At 36.1% G+C, this 23,870-nt stretch overlaps 1 protein-coding gene across 1 annotated transcript in view; it reads left to right on the top strand.

Moving 5' to 3' along the window:
* Nucleotides 1–23,870, top strand: part of VWA8 (von Willebrand factor A domain containing 8) — a 256,138-nt gene that overhangs the window by 174,248 nt on the left and 58,020 nt on the right. Inside the window, exons 18-19 of the mRNA XM_008067589.2 lie at nucleotides 14,752–14,858; nucleotides 17,971–18,077. Coding sequence (XP_008065780.1) covers nucleotides 14,752–14,858; nucleotides 17,971–18,077 — 214 coding nt within the window. The remainder of the gene's footprint in view (nucleotides 1–14,751; nucleotides 14,859–17,970; nucleotides 18,078–23,870) is intronic.

The raw sequence follows: 23,870 nt of genomic DNA, 5'->3' as shown, positions 1-23,870 counted from the left end.
CATGATACTAAACAACTCCTGGGTCAATGATGACATCAAAACAGAGATCAAAAGATACCTAGAAACAAATGAAAATGAAGAAACATCTTACCAAACTCTCTGGGACGTCTTTAAAGCTGTAATAAAAGGTTAATTTATATCCCTACAAACACACATGAGGAAAATGGAAGGAACAGAAATTCACAACCTAACAAGCCACCTAAAGAAGCTGGAAAAGCAAGACCACAAAAACCCTAATTTCAGCAGAAGAATTCAGATCACCAAAATAAAAGCCCAAATCCAGGACATAGAAGACAAAAAGATAATAGAAAAAAATCAATGAAACAAAAGCTGGTTCTTCGAAAGAATAAACAAGATCGATGGTCCCCTAGCTAGACTGACAAAGAAAACATGAGAAAAAAGCCAAATAAGCACAATCAGAAACACAAAAGATGAAGTCACATCTGACCCTGAAGAAATACAAAAGATCATTAGAGACTACTACGAACACTTGTATGGAAACAAACTTGAAAACCTTAAGGAAATGGAGGACTTTCTGACATCACACAACCTACCTAAGTTGGAAGAAGAAGAAATTGAGACTCTAAATAAACCAATAACAATCAAGGAAATCGACTACATAATAAGAAAACTTCCTACCAAAAAAAGCCCTGGACCAGATGGCTTTCCAGCAGAATTCTACAAGACATTTAAGGAGGAGCTGATACCAATCCTACTGAAGGTATTCCAGGTGATTGAAAAAGATGGAATGCTCCCTAAATCATTTTACGAAGCCAACATCACATTGATACCCAAGCCGGGTAAAGATTCAACAAAGAAAGAGAACTACAGGCCAATATCTTTGATGAACATAGATGCTAAAATTCTCAACAAGATCCTAGCAAACCAGATTCAGCAATACATCTCAAAAATCATTCATCATGACCAAGTAGGCTTCATTCCTGGGATGCAAGGCTGGTTCAACATTCATAAAACCATAAATGGTTTTAAATACATCAACAGATGTCAAAACAAAACCCACATGATTATATCATTGGATGCAGAAAAAGCTTTTGATAAAATCCAGCACCCGTTCTTGATAAAAACCCTTGAACATCTAGGCATACGGGGAACATACCTCAAAATAGTAAAAGACATCTACGAGAAACATACAGCAAGCATACTCCTAAATGGACAAAAATTAGAACCATTTCCCCTGAAACCTGGAACAAGACAAGGATGCCCACTCTCACCCCTCCTGTTCAACATAGTATTGGAAGTCCTGGCTCGAGCAATCAGAGAAGAGAAGGCAATCAGGAGTATCCAAATAGGAAAAGAGGAAGTCAAGTTATCTCTCTTTGCAGATGATATGATTGTGTACCTGAAAACCCAAGAGAATCTGTCAAAAACCTCCTTACACTGATAAAGACCTTTGGCAAAGTCTCAGGATACAAAATAAATGTACAAAAGACAATCGCATTTCTCTACACCAATAATAAACATACAGAAACCCAAATAAAAAGCACAATTCCATTCACAATAGCCACAAAAAAATGAAATACCTTGGCATCTTCCTAACCAGAGACGTGAAAGACCTTTACAAGGAAAACTACAAAACACTGCTCAAAGAAATCAAAGTTAACACAAACAAGTGGAAAAATATCCCATGCTCATGGATCGGAAGAATCAACATTGTGAAGATGTCCATCTTACCTAAGGCAATCTACAAATTCAATGCAATACCCATCAAATTACCAGCAACATTCTTCTCAGACCTAGAAAAAACAGCGCAGGAATTCATATGGAAACACAAACGTCCAAGAATAGCCAGAACAATCCTCAGCAAAAAAAACAAAGCAGGTGGTATCACATTATCAGACTTCAAACTTTATTATAAAGCTACAATCATCAAAACAGCTTGGTATTGGTACAGGAACAGGCATATAGATCAATGGAATAGAACTGAGATTCCGGAAGCAAAACCTCAATTTCTCAACCAACTCATCTTCGACAAAGCCTCCACCACCTACCCCTGGGGAGAGGAGAACCTATTCAGTAAATGTTGCTGGGAAAACTGACCACATGCAGAAGAGTGAAACAGGACCCCTATCTATCCCCATGCACAAAGGTTAATTCCAAATGGATCAGAGACCTAAATGTAAAATCTCAAACCATAAGAACCTTAGAAAATGAAGGAAATACCCTCATGGAAATCGGAACTGGCATCCAATTCCTGAACAAAACCCAAAACCCACAGCTCATAAGAGAGAAAATAGACAAGTGGGACCTTATTAAACTGACAAGCTTCTGCAAAGCCAGAGAAACCATCAAGAGAGCAGGGAGACAGCCTACAGACTGGGAAAAAATCTTTGCCAACACTAGTTCTGACAAAGGCTTAACATCCTGGATCTACAAGGAACTCAAACGTGCTGAAAAGAAAAAAACAAACAACCCCATTATAAAATGGGCAAAAGATATGAACAGACACTTCACAAAGGAAGACATCCGAGCAGCCAACAAACACATGAAGAAATGTTCAACCTCACTAATCATCAGGGAGATGCAAATCAAAACCACACTGAGATACCACCTAACCCCAGTCAGAATGGCAATTATCAACAAGTCAAAAAATAACAGCTGCTGGAGAGGGTGTGGTGAAAAGGGAACACTTCTACACTGTTGGTGGGAGTGTAAACTAGTGCAACCTCTGTGGAAAGCAGTGTGGCGATTCCTAAAAGCTCTAAATACCAACCTCCCATATGACCCTGCAATCCCCCTACTGGGAATATATCCTGAAGAACACAAATCACTCTATAAAAAAGATACCTGCACACGCATGTTTATTGCAGCGTTGTTCACAATACCAAAACCTGGAAACAGCCATGCTGCCCGTCAAAAGAGGACTGGATTTAAAAAATGTGGTACATATACACGATGGAATACTACGCAGTCATAAAAAAGAACAGAATCATGAATTTCGCTGCAACCTGGATGGAACTAGAGTCTATCATACTGAGTGACCTCTCACAGAAACAAAGATCTTTGTATCACATGTTCTCACTCATATAGCGGACCTTGAACATCCATTGTAATACTATAAGAAAAGGACTGACAGTGATGGGAAACTATGGGGGAGGGGAAGAGAGGTGGGATTAACAGTAGTCAATATCTGTCTGGGGATGGGGAGACACCCCTTATCAACAAGGGTGCTGAATGAAGCATATTTGTATATCTAACCCTTAACTGTACCCGACAATATCAAAATAAAAAATACTGATATAAAAAAAAGAGTATTAGAATGCAGATAGAACCCTCACACACACATTCATGCATGAAGAAAAAATATTTTAAAATTAACAACAACAACAAAAATCCTGCCCTCTTGTGGCAGGTTGTGTAATTGTTCCTCTCAGCTGCCCCTCTGCTGTCTCCTGTAGAACTTTGGACTCATTCACTATCTCCCCAGTGCCTGGCCCACGGAAAGAGGTGGGGTAGTGGAGGTGGGTGGGGCTTCAATCATCCCCTCCCACTCTAGTATAGTCTGGACATCCCTCCATTGGGATGGTGTGGGATTGGTACTGGCAGCGTTCCCTCCAGACAGGCTTATCCTGGAGTGGAGTCCTCTACCTGGATACCTCCTGCTCAGTCGTGTCCAGCCATGTGGGTCTGACATTCAGAGAACTTCTGGGGAGGAGGAGGTTGGGTCAGCCCCGGGCTCACCACTAATCTCTTTGGAGGTCTCCCTCCTTCTTTTCTGGCCACACCCTTTGTCCAGCAGCTGAATCTGGATAGGGGCTGGGGCGCCTGAGACTCAGCCCTGGTCCTGGGAGTTTGTGCTTTCAGGATATTCCCTCTGGGTCACGATCAACCCCTGAGTAGTTAATCCACTAGTTACAGAGATCAGGTCCGGTGTGTCTCTCCAGGACCAGCAAGCTGGAGCATTTTCCCGCCCCATTCCAAGATGGTGGCAGCGTGCCTCTTTCATATTCTCCAGTGGGCTCTGCCTTTGAGCTCCCTTGCTGTACTCCCTCTGCAGCCCTTGCTGCCTGTGTCTGGCTGGGCTCTGCAGTGGTGAGGCAGAGCCTGAAGCTGGCAGTCTCTCCCTGTAGCTTCTTCCCAGCAACTTCTTCCCGGGAAAGGCTTTGCTGATTAAAAAAAAATGGCGCTTGGCTTCTGGGCCCCGGGAAGCGCCTAGGGACAAAGCAAAGCAACTGCGGCACTAGCCGCTCAACCAGAAGAGCCCTACTCAGTCAGCCACTCACATACCCACTTACCAACAGGTATGCAAAATTTTCCACACTCTCACTCACTTATACTGAGACTTGCTTAGTCTTGACTCCACCACCATCTCCCGAGAATCAACAAAACACTTAATAAGCTCGATGCTATTTTTTTAAAGCAGGCTTGGAACATTTGTACCATGTATCAAAAATTGACCATAAAGTAGATAACAAAATCAATGCTTAATAGATACCAAGGAATCTTTATCATAAAAAGCAATTTCTCAGCCGGGCTCAGTGGCTCAGCCTGTAATCCCACACCTTGGGAGGCTGAGGTGAGTAGATTGCCTGAGCCCGCGGTTCGAGACCCGCCTTGGAACTTGGTGAGACCTCATCTCTACAATAAATCAAAAATTAGCCAGGCGTGGTAGCACGCACCTGTAGTTCCAGCTGCTTGGAAGGCTGAGGCGGAAGGATCGCCGGACCCCAGCAGGTCGAGGCTGCGGTGTTCGGGAGCGGCCACTGCACTTCAGTCTGGGGAACAGAGGGAGACTCCAACTAAAACAAAAACAAAACAAAAAGCAATTTCTCAGACCACAAAGCAACAGAATTCAAAACAATAATGACAAATATATTTAAAGCTCATATAGCTGGAAAATTTAAAGCACAATTTAGACAAATTAGCCATTAAAGAGGAAATCATAATAAAAATTATGAAATACATACAACTGTATGACCAAAAGTGAATCTCAATATGTACTTAAAGGATACTCCTGAAGTAGTACTTCAAGGGATTTTTTTTTTTTAATTCTTCAATTCACATAGGTGAAAAGAAGAGAGGGGGAAAAAAATGCATGAGCTAAGCATTCAACTTAACAAGTTGACAAAAAGTGACAAACTAAACCCAAAGAAAGTAGATGGAATGGAATAATGAAGTTAAGGCCACAAATTCATGATATAAAAAACAAAATAACTGTAGAGAAGATTGGTCAAATTATTGAAAATAATAATACATGAAGCTCTGGTAAATTTAGTTAATGTATAAGGGAGAAAGTACAAATAAGTAATATTGGAAAGGAAGAAGTAACATAGCTAAAGTCAATATTTACCAAAATAATAATAATAATTTTCTAGAATCATTTATATTATCTTCAGTGATCAAGAATGAATGGAAAATTCAATAGATCTATAACCATTAATGAAACAAAACTAGTAGTTAATAATCTCATTTAAAAAGCACCATTTCCAAGTGATTTTAATGGAAAATTCAGTAGATCTATAACCATTAATGAAACAAAATTATTAGTTAATAATCTCATTTAAAAAGCACCATTTCCAAGTGATTTTAATGTTGTTTTACCCAATTTTCAAGGAACATATAATTCCTATTTTGTACTTACTGTTCCATGGAATAGACAAATGGTGAAAACATAGAAATTCATTTTGAGTCTAGTATTATCATGATACCTAAACCAGATAAAAATAGTGTATGAAAGGGAAATTATAAATTATATTCAGAAAATGGATACAGAATCCTAAGTGAAATACTAACAAGCCATATCTAGCAATATATATATTTTTAAATTGTGAGCAATTTCATAGCATTGATACCTTTTAATGTCAAGGTAACATTAGTAAAATCCTAAATTGAAAGGTTTTACAGTAAATTCTATTTTATTTGTTTTTCAATTTTAATTAGTTTATATTTTGAATTGTCACTTTTTCTGTAGGGTCAAGTTTTTAACATATGAATTTTAGGGGGCATAAAAATTCAATCAGTAGGAACGTTATTTCTGAAGTTTTATCTTTCACTTATCTTTTATTAAAATTCAGTTCTTTGACTTATTTCAAATAAATTCATGTTATATTTTTTAAAATTATGAGCAATTTAGGATTATCTCAAGAAAGTGAAGAAGGTTTAATAGTCTATTTTTTAACTCACTATTATATTAGTGAGAAAAAAAATATTCTAATAAATGAAGAAAAAGTGCTTGATAAAACCTAACAGTCAAATCTAAAACAAACCAAAGCAAAAACAAATACAACGTTTAGTAAATCAGAAATATTCTTAGTAAACCATAAGAAGAAAAGAAATTATTTAATTGGATAAAGGGTACCTACCAAAAATTATAGCATTCTTATGACAAAATACTTGGTATTTCCTTTAGAGTTAGGAATGAAACAAAAATTATATTTCAGCTCTTTTAACAAGTGCATTTACCCTAGGTTATATGATTAGCTAAATTAAAAATTCAAGAGAAAATACATATAAATTTATATATACATATAAAATTTATATAGAACAAAAGAGTTTAGTGAGGTTACTTATGTACCCAAATCAATGACATTTCTATACTCCACTAACAATCAATGAGGATATATAATTTAAAAAAATAATCCTAATAAAAATAGCGGCAGAAAGCTTTGAGTACCTAGGAATAAGTCTAATAAATGACATATAATGCTTTTATGGAGAGAAGTATAAATATTTTTTTTATTTGTGTATTTATTTATTTATTTATTTGAGTCAGAGTCTCATTCTGTCACCCAGGCTGTAGTGCAGCCTTGCCTTTCTGGGCTCAGGCAGGCTTCCAAGTAGCTGGAACTACAGGCATGTACCAACATGCCCAGTAATTTTTTTTAGATTTATTTTAGAGACAAGTTCTGTTAATGTTGCCCAGGTTGGTCTCAAACCCATGGGCTTAAGCAGTTCTCTCACCTCTGCCTCCCAAAGTGCTGGGATTACAGGTGTGAGCTACTGCACTGGGCCTGAAAAGTATAAGTCTTTAATGAAAGCTAAAAAAGAAGGCAAAGAAATGGGTAGCTATACTATGTTTATGGAAGGGAAGATTTAGTATTGTAAAACTGTTTTCCTCCAAATTGATATATAGGTATAATTTAATCAAAATCCCACAAAGTTATATAGGTTTAATTTAGTCAAAATCCAACAAAATTATATAGGTTTATCTCAAAATTGTCATGGAACTATAAAGGACAAATAATAACCAAGGAAATTTTGAAGAAAACAAAGGAGAATATACTTAACCTGTCTGGTATCAAGATCCACTGTAAAGCTGTATCCATTATAACAGTGTGAAATTGGTACAAGGAAAAACAAATACACTATTAGAATGGACTACAGAGCCCAGGTATGTTAGAGGCAGCATTATAAATTAGATGGGTTTGTCAATACATGATTAAAATTTAAAATTTTGCCAGGCAATGTGGTGCATACCTGTTACTACTCAGGAGGCTGAGGTAGGAGAATTGCTTGAGGCCAAAAGTTCAGGGTTGGAGTGCGTTAAGATTGCAGTTGCACCTCACATAGCTACTGCTCTCCAGCCTGGACCATATAGCAAGACTTCATATCTTAAAAAATTTTCTTCTTTATCCCATACAAAAAAATCCAGTCCAGGTATACAACATCTTAAACTGCAAATTATAATCCACAACTAGACGATTTTTTGCAAGATAGATAGTCAAAAAAGTATTGGTATTCCAAAGTGCTACAAATTGACAAAGAAAAATAATTCTAAGTGGGCAAAGGATGATTAGGCATTCATGCAAATGACAAATAATTCAAATGATTGATAAACACTTGAAAAGATACTTAACCTCATTACTGATCGATGAAATAAAATTTAAAGCAATAATCAGCTACTACAATATACTTTTAACATTTTTACTTATAAAAATTAAAATATTTTGTGTGGAAGGGAATGGAATTTCATCACTGCTATTGGTATGAAAGTCTTAAAACTTTGAAGTTGATCTCACAGTATCATTATGCCAAAATTAATACTCTGTGAGTTGATGATTCCACTTCTTGATATCTACTTCAGAGATAGACATATGTGTACAGGAGATATGTACAAGAATGTTCATTGCATCATTGTTTGTAATAATGAAAAATTGGAACAACCTATCTGCCTATCAGTAGGAAATATATACATACAAATTGATATATTTATATAATGAAATATTATACAGCAGTTAGTTAAAATGAAGTAAACTACATATGTCAACAGTTAAGTGTCATCACAAATTAATATTGAGTGAAAAAAGCAAATTACAGATGATTCAATGTTGCCATTTGTATAAAATGTTAAATACAGTAGACAGTATATTTCTTATAAATTCTTGCATAGAAAAATATTATTAAAAGGATAAGAAATACACATTAATTTCAGGCTTAGAGTTACCTTCAGGGATAGAGAGGTATGTATAGAATACTTAATATTATCTGTCATTTTTCTGTTGTATTCTCTGCAATGTTCTAAAATATTAAAATATTATAGTTAAGAAATTAGAAAGCAAAAATGCTTAATTTCATTCTCATATATATTTCACTGAATCAATTAATTTTTCCAGAGTTATCAACTGACCATAATAAAACTCTATTTTTCTATCACCTTATGACCCTTTCAAGCAGAAATGAATAATAAAACAGTGATCTTGTTTGTGCATCATCTGTTGAATTTAGCAAGCCTACAGAGTCATAGCCTCTTTACTAACCTCCTCAGCATAGCACAATGGCAGGAAGGAACCAACAAATTATTGGTACGTAGAATGTTTGTTTGTTTAAATAACTTCATTCTATACTGAAGCAATGAAAAAGCATTGAATTTTGTGGAAGATTTTAATACAAAATTTGATATAATTTATGTTCATGAAGTATTTTATTAAGCAGACAAAATCAAAAGAAATTACCTAACCTAAATTTATTAAACATTGACTTATTCAGTATTACCTGGATTTATTTTTTTGTTAATTTAATTTTGAAAGCATTATTTATTTGTTTGTGCCAATTGAATTCAGATTGCCACAGTTTTTATCTGAGGTGACAACTCTCTAAGCACCTCATTTTTGTAGTCTGTAACATGGACATCAACTCTTGGAGTTTGATGCATAATTTGTTTTCTAGATATTCGAAAACCTAAAGACTACAGGAAGAATATTGAAAAGATTAGAAAATTTTCAGGTATTTTGCATTTCAAAAATACTTTTATTTTAAGAAGAATTATAGGACCTTATTATGAGGGTTCTACTTCATCCAAGTATTTTGTATTTTATTAACTTAATTCTGGAGAAGTTTGAGGTGATGGTCTGTTATCATAGAAATTTAGGGCAGAGTTATAAGAACTTAATCAGAAATGAAGATTATTTGTCTGTGATATTGAGGTAATCAGGAAATTATTCCATTATCAGAAACTCTGGATACGTTTTCCAAAAATTCTCTTATGATATAAAATGAATAACAGCTATATAAAAATTATATTATTTAAGCTGTTAGCAATTAATTTTTTAAAAATCACAAGCCTGATGGAATTAAGCATACATGTGTTAAAAGGACTATAATGATTATTGTTAATGTGAGTTTTTGTTGTCTTAATAGTTTTGCTTACCAGAGAGACTATTCAGTGATTTATTTTTATTTTTAAAAACTGACATTCAGGCCGGGCTCAGTGGCTGAGCCTGTAATCCCAGCACTAAGGCAAATGGATTGCCCGAGCTGGAGGGTTTAAGATCATCCCAGGTAACTTGGCAATTAATTTTTCCAGAGTTATCAACTGACCATAATAAAACTCTATTTTAATCGTAGAGACCTGTCTCTATGATTAAAAAAAAAAAAAATTGCTGGGCATGGTGGCACGCGTCTGTAGTTCTGGCTAGTAGGAAGGCAGAAGCAGAAGGATTGCCGGAGCCCAGCAAGTTGACACTGGGGTGACCGTGAGTGTGCCACTGCACTCCAGTCTGGGTGACAGAGTGAAACTCCAACTCAAACACACACACACACACACACAAACTGACACTCAGTTCTATAACAGTATTATTTTAAAGATCTAGACCTTCTTTAGGCTTTTCTGTTCATGCAGCTTACTCTATAAGACTAGCAGATATTAACAATCACTTTTAAGGGCCTTTAAAACAGCCAGCTAAATAAAATATCTTCAAATGTTTGAAACGGTGTTAATAAATTTTATATATTCTGTTTACTGTTAAGTACTTCAGATGTCTCTGTTAGTAAACAAAACCTTCCTGAGTAATTAATACACAACTAAAACAAATTAAATTTATAAGTAGGATATACCATAAGTTATCTTAAATACTCCTATACTGTTTGTAAATTTAAGATTTAAAATCAGAAGTATAAATAAATTAATGAATTACATATTCTAAACTGAAGAGAAAAACTGCCAAATATCCACTGAGCTCCTCTGTCTTTTTCTCTTTCTCTCTCTCCCTTTTTTTTTTTTTTTTTGAGATGAGGTCTCACTATGTTGTCCAGGCTGGTCTCAAACCAATTGATTGCTCAAGCAATCTTCCAGCCTCAGCCTCCCAAGCTACTGGGATTACAGGTATGAGCTCAGGGCATGGTTTTGAACAAGTCAGTGATATAAGAACTGTGATGAAAGTTCAGAGATGAGCAACAGCTAAGTCTGACTTCACCTGAGCTGAGGAGCTACTAGCCTTGAGCTATAAATTCCCCTATCAGAGCCTAGGACCAAAATGAGGGAGTAGGTAAGAGATACTATCAGATACGTGGCCTGGAATATTATAGGGACAGGAAACGTTGACAGTTCTTTACATGCTCATCTATTTGCTGCCTTGCTCACTCCAACCTCTACTCTATTAGAAAATATACTGTAGGCCAGCTGTCCCCAACCTTTCTGGCATCAGGGACCAGTTTTGTGGAAGACAATTTTTCCATGGACCGGGGATAGGGGAGGACTGTGCAGTCAAACCTCACTGCTAATGTTAATCTGTATTTGTTGCTGCTCCTTAGCACTAGCACCACTGCCTCAGATCAACTTTCGATTATCAGACATTAGATTCTCATAAGGAGCATGCAACCTAGATCCCTGGTGCCCATGCTGATCTGACAGGAGACAGAGCTCATGCGGTAATGCAAGCAATGGGGAGAGCTGTAAATACAAATGAAACCTTACTCACTCACCCACTGCTCACCTTCTGCTGTGTGTCCCCATTCCTAACTCATTCATGACCACTGTAGTGAATTTATGTCATTCCAAATTGTATTCCTGGTTGCTGCTGACATGAATTCATGTCATTCCAAAATTCTGTTCCTGGTTGCCACCGATGTTAAAGTTACATCTTTGCAAATTCTGTTTCTGAATGCTGCAGCATTGTCATATGTATGTGTTATTAGATTTTGTTTGAAAATGCATATTCAGGCAAGGAGAGAGTAAGCTAGTCTGATGTCAACTGTACGATATTGTTATCGATTTTTACATAGTTGGTAAAAATTGCAAGTTGGTCATTATTTTGTGTTGTGATTAGTGTCGTATACTTGTATTTTGATATTTCAGGGCTTTCATAATTCAACATTAAAAATAATTTACCATAATTAGGAAAAATGAAGAAATTCATGCTGATGAGATTTCTGAGGTAGAAGGTGAATCCAGTGAATTAATTAGTGATAGTGAGACAGTGATGTAATGATGCAAAGTAAACAATGAAATGTAACGCAGATAATCTATGATACTGAATCTAGTTCTGGTGAGGATAAATCAGACATTGAGTGGACAAAATATGATCTGAAAAGAAACTTAGAAGGTTTGTTGGTAATTAGGTGTCAGGGTATTTCCAAATGATCCTCAGAGTATAAATGAAGTTGTTGGACTATTTATACGTCATAAAAATGATCACAACTGAAACTAACAGCTATTATGATCAGATGCACCACAGATATAAATGTCCAAAGAGATTTTTTTTTAAAGTGGAGCAAAACTTCAGTGTCCAAGATGAAAAAATTTCTAACATTAAATATTTTGATGGGGCAAGTGAAGAAAACCACATTACATGATTATTGATCAATTGTGAAGAGCTTTTTTTCAAAAATAATAACATTAAATAGATTCCTACAAATGTTGTGGGTTTTGCATTTTTCCAATAATGCAGACATGCAGTCAAATCCAAGCAGATTATGTAAAATTGAACCTATAGTAAATTATGTTTTCAATAAGTTCAACACTGTGTACAAACCTGAACAAGAACTTTCCTTGGATGAATCCATTATACTTCATTGTGGAAGACTGTCTTTTCATATTTATAATTGAATAAAAATACAAAGTATGGGATGCTAATCAGAACGGTGTCTGAGGCAAATACTGGATATGTCTGCAGCTTTCAGCTGTATTGTGAGAAAGGTGATAATAGAGTTTTATTTTATTATCACCCACTCTCGGTGTTAGGAAAGCGAAAAATTTGCCAGTTGCAAATGTGCTGACAGGCCATGGACTGATACTGGTCCATGGTTAGAAGGTTAAGGACCGCTACTCTAGGCTGTGGGGACCACTACCAAATATTTAGAGCTGTGGAAAACCTAAGTTGTAAGTGGTATGTCCTTAGTAAGTTTATTTGAAACATTGTATCACATAGTGTATAGTTGAATAGTACAGGCAACCATGGATTAGAAATCATTTCTAAATATAACTTTATTTGTGCGGGTGGGAAACTGTTTTATGGGCATGGGGCTCATAGTCTGTTTGCTGGAAGAATACCTCTCTCTCTCCAGATTGTTGTTTTAAGCATGCATATAGAATAGATAAATATACTTTTTAATGGAGAGAAGAACCAAGATGGATAATCTTTATCTTATTTTACTTTATTTTATTTAGTTTTATTTTAGAGTTGTGGGGTACAGGGGAGAATTCACTATATAAGTAAGTTACGTGCAGGTGAAGTTGGACTTCTAGCTGGCCCTTTCTTTCCCTGATAGTGCACTAGGTACCTAGCAGGCTGCTACATCCCTCCTTTCCCCCTCCCCAACTTCCTCCCCTAGCAGTGTCCAGTGCCTGCCAATCCCACCCTTGTGTTCATGTTACCAGTAATCCAGGCCTGCTTATCACTGAGAAAATGTGGTATTCAGTTCTTTGTTTCTGTGATAGTTCACTTAGTATGATGGTCCCCAAGTTGCTGCAAAGGCCACGATTTTGTTTTTTTATGGCTGCATAGTATTTCATCATGTATATGTACCACATTTTATTTATCCAGTTCACTTTCAGTGAGCATCTGGGCTGGTTTCATGTTTTTGCTCTTGTGAATAGTGCTGCAATATACATGCATGTGCAGGTGTCTTTTTGGTCAAGTGACTTATGTTCCTCTGGGAATATTCTCAGAAGAGGGATTGCTGGATTGTATGGAAGCTCAGTTTTTAGTTTTTTTGAGAGATCGTCACACTGCTTTCCACAAAGGTTGAACTAGCTTACATTCCCACCAATGGTGTAAAAGTGTTCCCTTTTCTCTGCAGCCACACCAACACCAGCACTTGGTTTTGTTTGTTTTGACTTTTTAATGATAGCAATCCTTACTGGTGTTAGGTTATATCTCATTGTAGTTCTGATTTGCATTTCTCTGATAATAGTGTAACTGAATATTTTTTCATGTTTTTGTTGGCTGCTTTTATGTCTCCCTTTGAGAAGTGTCTGTTCATGTCCTTTGCCCACTTTTTAATGGGGTTGTTTGTTTGTTTTTCATTTCAATTTATTTGAGTTTCCTATAGATTCTGGTGTTAAGCCCTTGTCAGACGCACAGCTTGCATATGTTTTTTCCCATTCCATGGGTTGTCTCTTTACTCTTTTGCTATGCACAAACTTTTCAGTTAATAAGGTCCCACCTGTCAATCCTAGCATTTTTTGCACTTTCTTTTGAGAACTTGATCATGAATGAATTCATTACCTACCCCGATGTCCAGGAGGTTGTTCCCTCAGTTTTCTTCTAAGATTCTTATAGTTTGAAGTCTTATATTTAAGTTGTTGATCCATTTTGAGTTCATTTTAATATATGGTGATAGGTCCAGTTTTTTTCTTCTGCGTGTGGCTAGCTAATCTCAAGATGGATAATCTTAAATTCATTCAAAAATTTGTGTTAGAAAGTAAAACAAACAAAAACTCATTAAGCTACCTCCACTGATCTGATTTGCAATGACCAACTTAGAACAGGCAAGTGTGTTATTTATCTATTTAAGAAAATTTGATAAACCAGTTACTCAATAAACAAGATTTACTCAATTCATTTAAGAAAGCAAATTATTAGCTAGATGTGATGGCACACCTCTGTAATCCCAGCTACTTGGGAGGCTAAGGTGGGAGAATCACTTGAGCCAATGAGTTTAAGACCAGTTTGAGCAACATAGGGAGACCCTGTCTCTATTTAAAAAAAAAAAAAAAAATGGAGGTGGGGGAGAGAAAGCAAATTATTTTCAATCTTGCTCTGCAAAATGTTATGCATAATTGAGTACTCTTAATTACAAATAAGTTTTACTTGTTTAAAAAGATTTCAGAAACATATAATTCACACATACTTGACGTTTATATTTATTTTGAAATTTTATATGATTTAGATTTCACAGATTTGGACTGATCTTCCTTAAAGGTTATTATTAATATAGGTGTGTGTGTGTGTGTGTGAGAGAGAGAGAGAGAGAGAGAAAGAGAGAGAGAGAGAGAGAGAGAGAGAGAAAGGGAAGATATTTAAGGATCACAGAAAGCTTTAACTTTGTCATTCCATTCTCCCTTCTCCCACCAAGGTTTTTACCAAGCCTTGCCAGGTCAGCATTAGAAAAAAATCTAGTGGATGCTACAATAGAAATAGGTAGTGATGATGATCTGGAACCAGAACTAAAGGATTATAAATGTAAGTATTTGGTTTGCTTTTTTTTTTTTTTTGAGTGAAATAATAATTATCAAACACTTGATGCTATTTATTATTTTAATTTCAATAAAAATATTTTTGTTGTCAATGCATTTTTATTTTACATATTAGACTGAAGAAATTAATCTGTTTTTAAAGTTTGAAAACCAATTAAAAGTTAAGTATTAGAATATTTGTTTTATTTCAGTATTTACTAGTATAACTCCCCCAGCCTTAAGAGTTACAACTGATATTAACATACCTTTTTTTTTTGAGTTGGAGTCTCACTCTGTCACCCAGACTGGAGTGTAGTGCTGGGCTCCAGCGATTCTTTTGTCTCAGCCTTCCAAGTAGCTAGAACTACAGGCGAGCGCTACCACCTCCAGCTAATTTTTTTGATTTATTATAGAGATGAGGTCTCGCCAAGTTGCCCAGGTGGGTCTCCAACCCGCGGGCTCAGGCAATTCACTCACCTCAGCCTCCCACAGCACTGAGATTACAGGCTGAGCCACCGAGCCCAGCTGATACTAACATATTAAAGGCACTGAGAATTCCTGCTATAAATCAACTTGTCTAATTTTGACAAATGTATTTTCTTCCAAATGTATTTTGCCAATTAATCTAGGATTCTGTTTTCTTTGCATAACATTTTCGTTTTGAGAGCCACCAATATTGTATGAGATTTGTTTGGGAAATTTTGAGGTTGATTACTAAAGTAACAATCAATACCATTGCATGCTTTCTTACTCCTGTTTCTACCTGTTATTGTCTTGTGTGGTATTTTTTTCTGGATAGCCACAAGTATAATTTTGAGTCTTGGTGAGATTTAGCTCTTTCTATAAAAATGTCCTATTCTTCAATTAGAGAACAATAAAAATTTTCAAGTTTTTAAAATGTAATTACTTGTTTTATCAAAACAGCCAATGTGTGAACACTTTCCAAGGAACTGTTGTAGCTGTCTTTGTAGTGGATGTTTTTAGTCACTGGAGCAGCACTGAGACTAGAATTTGGTATTGAGGAATAAGACGACTTTTTTAGAGTCAAATTATAAATTTGTCTTACTCATGGATGTGAAGACAGAAACACAGAGCCAACTCAAAGAGACAGAATAACTCTAGGAATTGTAGTCTTAAAATGTTATTTGCTTGAGTCTATTAACATGTCCAAAGAAAGACGATGTAATTTAGACTATAGATTGTTTGATCTTGGTTATAGGCCAGTGTTATCAGTGCCTATCTAGGCCTCATGTAGGGGATAACCTAAGTGAAGAGATCTTTTTAACTTGTCTGGTTCCATTAATCTTTAAGGCCATCTCTCTTGTGAAGAACCCATTTAATTCACTCTACTTGTTCAGAGTCCATGCTCACAAAACAACCCTCTGATGAAGATTTGATTTACCACGCAGGTCTCCCTCCAAATAATATGCTGATTATGGCAACCAGTATATCATAGTCTATATGACAATTTCATTGTGATGTAATAATATTTTGCAATTATGATTTCATCTGTATATATATATAGAGAGAGAGAGAGAGACACTAGAATATGTGTCTTTAATGTTCTCCTGAAAGGTAGATTTACCCTCAATTTTGATGACAAAATCCAGTTTAGAGCCTACCAGGCTGAGGACCTTAACAAATTTACCAAAATAAAGTCATTCTGTGAGTTTCTTAGAAGATAGTTAGCTAGCTTTCTCTCAGAGAATTACTATTAATAGCATCGCCATTCTCTGAGTATATGCCTTTTTTTCCAACAATAAACATTGGCTTCAAATTTCAACAATAAACATTGGCTAAGTAAATTAAATTGTCCTAAAGCCTAAAATCTACTGAACGTTCCATAAGCTCAACATTAGATACCATCGGATGCTGTTTGAACCTGAAGTTATGTGTGTCATTGCAACATTCAAGTATACAGTAAATTCACTGCCACATCTCTGCTCTTTCCCTTTACAGGTTTATATTGGGTCTACTTTAGAGGCCTAATGGTAGTAAATAAATAGTAAACTGTGCGACAGCTCATGGGTTTCCTTTTCTATAAAACATGTGAGTAAAAGGAAAATGGCAAGGGTCTATTGAAGGGAGAGGTAACTGTTAAGATCTACTGTGCTTTGTCAAATGTGTAGCCCTCAGCAGTAATTAAACAGAGTGACAGTTTAATTAGTTTCCCCTCAAAATTTTTCGCACAACTCCATAGAAGCAAATGTTGCCCCCCACACACACACCACCCCCGACTTGTCTTTCAAAATGCTTTATCACAAAAATAGTATTCTGGTAGAGAAACAAACTGTAATTTTCTTATTTGAAATAGGAAAAGAGAAAGATGAGTGAATTATTTAAGGTATTGTGTATATGCTTGCTAGGGTATTTCCACAGGATAGAATATAACTTGGAGTCAAAAGACTGAACATGTGTATCTGGGGACTGTAGGGAATGCACTTGAGATATGTTCTCTGACTTAAAGAAATTTATTACTTAGTTTTCTGGCTTCAAGGAACACATAATCTATTCAAGTCCAACCCATTTAAAGCAAATAGAGAACTGTACAATAAAAATTACTATAAAATAATTGTGTAGGGCAGAGTTTCTCAATCTATTCTGAGTATCAAAATCACCTGAGTGCTTATTTGAAAATATAGATCTGGATCACCCTTAAAAATACTAATTTTAAGAGTTTTGGGATAGGCTGGTTCATCTAGAGTATTCTCCTGTAGGATTTTTCAATGGGTGAATCCTAAAAAATTATATTCAAGGTATTTCAGAGCTTTTGAATGTATATTTGGCTTACATAGGTGTTATAGTCTAGTGAGTACGACAAACAAGTTGATGAAGGTGGCTTGACTATGTTGTATTTTTCCTTTCTTTCAATTTTCTCTATATGTTGTTTGTGACATACATTGTTTTAAATACAGTTTATTACATTAAGAAGCATTTTAAACTGTAGCTAAAGCTATGGTGTTGTATGGTGTTCTCAAGCTTATTTCTTTAGATGTCACATTAAGATTTTTTGAGGAGCCTACAGGTATTACAGAAGCTATTTGCATTCTATGTTGGGTGGCTTGGCTTCTCTGAGGACAGTGCTAAGAATAATTCTTTGTTCTGTGTGAAATGTTTAGGTGAAGTAGCATCTGGATCTCTGAGGATTGGTGCTGTTAGTGCACCGATCTATAATGCCCATGAGAAAATGAAAGTGCCTGATGTTCTGTTCTACGACAATATTCAGGTAAGAGCATTGTGTTCTTGGATAAATCACTTACATCATGGTGGTAAACTCCAATTCAAGTGAAATTAATGTGTGATTATTTTTTGTAATTTCCTATGTTTAATTTAGATGATTCAAAATGAAGTGTTGAATATCTCCTATTAAGACACTGTAAAACTTAAAATCATTTCTAAAGATACTTGAAAATTAGAGTTACTATGATGAGGGTAATATATTTTATATACACACATGCACACATATTATGTGACTGTACTTAAGGTAAATAAAATGAATGCATTATTATAAGCAAAATAGAGGATAAATAACTTGTGTTTTGTTTTCAATTAATAATGTAAAAAACATACTTCAATTTTTCTATGATGCTTAGTCACTAATCTACATGGTAAGTGTTGTTACATTTACAAGTTATGTTAGAAGAATTTGTCCTTCGTAGTTTTTACTATATTAAGGAGTTAGCAAAATTAAAGTAAAATCTCTTTTTTAATCTGCCATTTCCTTAGTTCTGTTTGTTGTTCAATGAGTATCGTAGCTTTTATCTTTAAGTTATATTAATATATAGGTATCTGATTCTTATTTATCAAAAATACTGGTTAAAAATTTAGAAATCTGTCAGAGCTGTAATTATTATCTATGGCATAGAAAAAAAGTATAACTCTGATTTGATTTTTATTCATTCTATAACCGATTAACTAATGTTTTACTTTTCTTCCGAAGCATTAATGCTCTTGTACAAGTGATCAGAAAATTAAGTTATCTATAAGTCACAAATGTGGAAAACAACTTGCCTATCATATAAAGTAAAAAACATTATTATGAAAAAAATACTACTTCTGCACTGGTGGCTTCAGACTTTATTATAATAGTGTAAAAGAACAAAGAAAAAAAAATCAGAAAACTGATATAAGTGACAATTTGAAAAACTCCATGGTAGGAAAGATTGAAAAGACTTCACAGGTTTTAAGAATGTAGGAATAAGAATGTAACAAAGACACTGTGCCCTTGAACACAGAGTCTGTTGCCATGGTGTTTGTGACATGGACATTGAGGACGCAGGGCTGCTGTGAACTTTACACAGTGGCCCTGAGGGACTTTTCATAAGCTGTCTCCAAATGTACCTTTTCTTCATAAAGCATTATGAATTAACCATTAATGAAAATGTTCTAGCTGTACTAGGGACAGGGCTTGATTAAATTTACTTCCATTGTGTATATTACTGTTTCCTTTCATGCTGCACTTTACCTTTGAAGCAGTAGTCGTCAGTGCCCCTTGCAGATTTAGGTGCGTCTTGATGTTCTATGCCCTGTTGACCCCTACCACAGTGTGTTGAAATTGATTTTTTAAATGTGCTTTTCCACATTACTATGGCAAGACCCTGTGTTTTCTTTAGTTTGTATCTCCAGCAAATAGTAAAGTGTCTGGCACATAGTAACTGCTGGGTAAATATGTGTTGGGTGGATTAGTGAAAGAATGAGTAAGATTTTGAATGTTCATGATAAATCTTTTCATTTAATTAATCTTTTCATTTAATTAATCTTTTCATTTAATTTCATTAAATCTTTTGTTAAGGAATATGACATTTGCAGCACTAAGGGAGAGAAGTTAAAGGAAAGAGAGATTAATACTCTCTTAATAAGCCTAAGAAGGAGCTTTAGATCCGGGGGAAATAAAAAACAACTACCATGTGTCAGGCTTTGTCCTAACATATCAGGATACAGAGATTAAAATACTCACACAAGCATATGCAGCTCTAGGACTCAAGCTGCTCATAATCTACAAGTAAGTACACATGGTTACTACACAGTGTGATGGAAGTATGCACAGGTTACTATGGTAGCCTTGCTGGGGAGATGCGCCTAAATTGGAATTATCATAGAAAATTGGTCAACCAGGCCAGGTTGAGGAAGTCTCTCAGGCAGAGACTAGCATTTGACGAGACTTGCTTATAAGAGGGAGTAGTTCATTTAGAATGCTACATATAACTGTCACTGGCACAGAGCTGAGGTTGCAAATGAAAGAGTATTAAGAGATAAGACTGGTGAATTAGGAAAGTGTCAGAATTTGGGGCCTTGCAAATTAAAGAATTTGGATTCTATTCAGAAGAATGAGGAGAAAGCTATTGGAAGATTTTAAGCATTTTGTACTTTTACTAACCTTGCTTTTATTCTTTTTATTTATTTATTTATTTTGAGTTAAAGTCTTACTCCATCACTAGGCTGGAGTGTAGGGACACACTCACAGTGATCCCAGCGTCAACCTGCTGGGTTCAGGCCATCCTTCCACCTCAGCCTTCCCAGTGGCCGGAACTGTAGGCATGTGCTACCATGCTTGGCTAATTTTTTTATTTATTGTAGAGACGAGGTCTCACCATGTTGCCCAAGCTGGCCTTGAACCCACAGGTTCAGGCAATCCTCTTGCCTCAGCCTCCCAAAGTGCTGGGAGTACAGGCTTGAGCCACCATGCCAGGCCAAGTTCATTTTCATTCTTTTGTGTGTGACTGTTCAGCTTTCCAGCACCATTTGTGGAAGAGACTGTTCTTTTCTTGTTGAATGGTCTTGGCAGCCTTCTAAAAAATAATCATAAATGTGAGGTTTCACCTCTGAACTCTCGAGTATGTTCCAGTGATCTGTATGTCTGTCCTTATTATTTTGTATTCTTTTATGAGATAGTCATTCAGGTGCAACCACAATTGAAGACACTGGAGAAGTTTAGGGAAAAAAACAGTTTGTCAACAAGCCCTAGAGACAAGAGAGGTATGCCATGCTGCTCAGGGCCATTGGGCTTCCCCAAATCAGGAGGAAGGTGAAGGATTAGGCTACTGCCTCGCTTGAGGTTTCTTCAGGGTAGGGCACAGCAAACTGTTTTGAATTGGTTAGTGTGAATAATTTTTGCAGGCTTTGGGCTGTCGGTTTGATCTCTAGATGCCTACCATTTGACAGGAGATGATTATGCAGAGGAGTATTACCTCCTGGGGTATAGGGACCAGATAGAGGAGATATGGCTCTAGATTGAATAGTTTGCATATCAAAGACAAGCTCCTCTTTGTTATCTTTAAGAATTATTATCTTTAAAAAAATGTAGTACGTATTACATGATGGACTATTACACAGCCTTAAAGGACAAAATCATGAACTTCACAGCAGCCTATATGGGCTTAGAGCTTATAATACTGAGTGATGTATCACAGAAACAAAGAACTGAGTATCACATTTTCTCACTCATAAGTAGACCTTGAACAATTATCATAATACTATAAGAAGAAGATTGGTGGTAGTGGGAGACTGTGGGAGTGTGAGTGGAATTGACTGTAGTGGGACTCTGTGGGGGGGGGCATACTTCATCAACAAGGGTACCTGCCTAATGAACATTTGTATACCTAGCCCTGAATTGTACCCCACAACTTTAAAATTAAAAAAAATTAAAAAATAATAATTGTTTTCTTTAAAACTGGAGGGACAGTTTTTCCATGGCCAGAAAGGTTTTTTAAGTCAAATATCACAAAAAAATTTTTAAAAAATTATAGTACACCTATGCCAGTACCATACTGTAATCAAGATTACTGTAGCTGGGGGTTAAGTTTTGAAACTAGGAAGTATGAACCCTCCTACTTTTTTTTTTTCCCAAGATTGCTTTGGTCATTCAGAGTTCCTTTTATTTTCATTTGAAGTTTAGGATTGGCTTTTCTATTCCTACAGAGAAGCCATCTGGGATTATGATAGGGATTTTATTGACTCTGCAGATCAATTTGAAAGTATTCTCAATTTAAAAATACAGTATTATGTCTTTGATTCTAAGAACATGGGGTGTCTTTCCATGCATTTAGGTCTTCAATTTCTTTCACCTGTGTTTTATAGTTTTATTGTATGTCTTATACATGTGTTGTTAAGTTTATTTCTAAGTAAACTTTTTGATAGTATTCTAGTTAAAAAATAACTTTTTCTTGTTTTTTGAGTTGAAGTCTCACTCCATTGCCCAGGCTGGAATGCAGTGGCATGCTCACAGCCACCCCAGCATTGATGTGCTGGGCTCAGGCAATCCTTCCACCTCAGCCTTCCAAGTAGCCAAAACTCCAGGTGTGCGCTACCACACCCAGCTAATTTTTTGATTTATTGTAAAGATGAGTTCTTGCCAAGTTGCCCAGGCTGTTCTCGAACCTGTGGGCTCAGGCAATTCCCTCACGTTGGCCTCCCAAAGTGCTGGGATTACAGGCTTGAGCCACCGTGCCCAGCCTGCTTTTATTCTTTAATATTTTCTAGAAGGTAGAACCAAGGCAAAGATAAACTAGTTATGTGATTATTGCAATAGTTCAGGTGAAATTTTGAAGGATCTGAATTAAGGAGGTGACCGTGGGGACAGAGTGGAGAGGACACATTGTAGGGCTATTTAGGAGATAGAGTCAGGGGAACTTTGTGTTAGATGAAATACAGAGATTCTTTCTCAGGGAGCACATAGTCTGGTAGAAAAGTAAACAGAATAAGCGAAACATTATTCTTAATGGTACCCATGACCGGAACATAGTGTAGGAGAAGTGATAGGAGACGAGGCTGAGACTAGATCAAGAATCCGAGGAGTGACCTTTGTTCCTGAAGTATTGGGAGTCATTTAAGAAATTTTGAAAAATGAAGTGACAAGCTTTTGAACAAAGTGACTATGTCAGTCCTTTAAAAACACTTGGCTCAGGAAGAGACTGAAGTTACAGAAGTTAAATTGGCTGGTAGAAATTTAGGCCATAGAGAATAAAAATCTGAATCAAAGCTGTGGGGATAGAAAAGGAGGGATAGATGCAATTGACTTAGGTTAGATGCAGTTGACTTTTTGGTGGCTCTGACTTGATGTTTAGCTGGATCTTGGTAAGAGAAGAGTAAGATGGGCAGGGTGCTGATCAAGTGGTAGAGGATGATGCTATTAATTAGAAAAAGAGATACAGGATAAAGGATGAAGTTAAGGAGAAAGCCACAAGCTAAGTTTCAGATGTGTTGAGTTTAGGAGACTGAGAAATATAATGGTTCAATCATCACTTAGAAATACAAGGCCAAAGTTGAGGAAGAAAGTTTTGCTGTTGAAGCTCAGTGAAGAGTTGGAGATTGAAGCCATGAGACAGATGAGTTTAAGGAGAGCAGAGTCAGAGGCAGCTCTTTGAATGCTGACATGTAGATACCCAACTCTGCACGCAGCTCTCCCTTGCACCTCAGGCAAGTGCCTGGATACAAGTAGGGGCACAACCTACCCCATACTGTGACAACAAAGGGAAGCAGATTAAAAGGTAGAAAGAGAACAAATGAGAAAACTGTGGGGGAAATCAATATTTAAGGAATTGCTGCAAGAAGGTCTAGCCTAGAAAATGATGGCAAGAAACTGGTAAGGAGAAACAGTTGGGCGAGGAGGATCTTAAGAAACTGTCTGCGGCGCTAAGTAGATAGGCTGAGGAGAATTGTGTTGGCAGTGATGTTTGCCTTAGCTAATGTTTGTTGATTTGAATAATCTAGTTAGATATAATGAGGCCATGCAGTAGGAGGGCATGAGAATTGTAAAGAAGATAAGAATATGAAAATAGTTTATATCTTTTTCAGTATTTATATTGCCTTTTTTTCTTAAACCTAGCTATTCAGGTGCTCATTCCAACTTTTCCATAAATTCCTCATGCAGTTTAGCGTGTTTGTTATTGGAAGAACTTAGTGTTGTCTGGAAATCGGCACTGAATTTTCATCTTTGTGAAAAGGAAGTGTTCTCCAGACCATATTTTCCACAAGAACCCGTCTAAAATTAATGTTCTAGGATTTCCTTTTATAAGGTAGT

This window comes from Carlito syrichta, unplaced genomic scaffold (assembly GCF_000164805.1).
Source record: "Carlito syrichta isolate Samal-C Ts95f unplaced genomic scaffold, Tarsius_syrichta-2.0.1 Scaffold309718, whole genome shotgun sequence".
Lineage (NCBI taxonomy): Eukaryota > Metazoa > Chordata > Mammalia > Primates > Tarsiidae > Carlito > Carlito syrichta.
The sequence above is the reverse complement of the archived record's forward strand: the minus strand, read 5'-3'. Positions and strand labels throughout refer to the sequence as shown.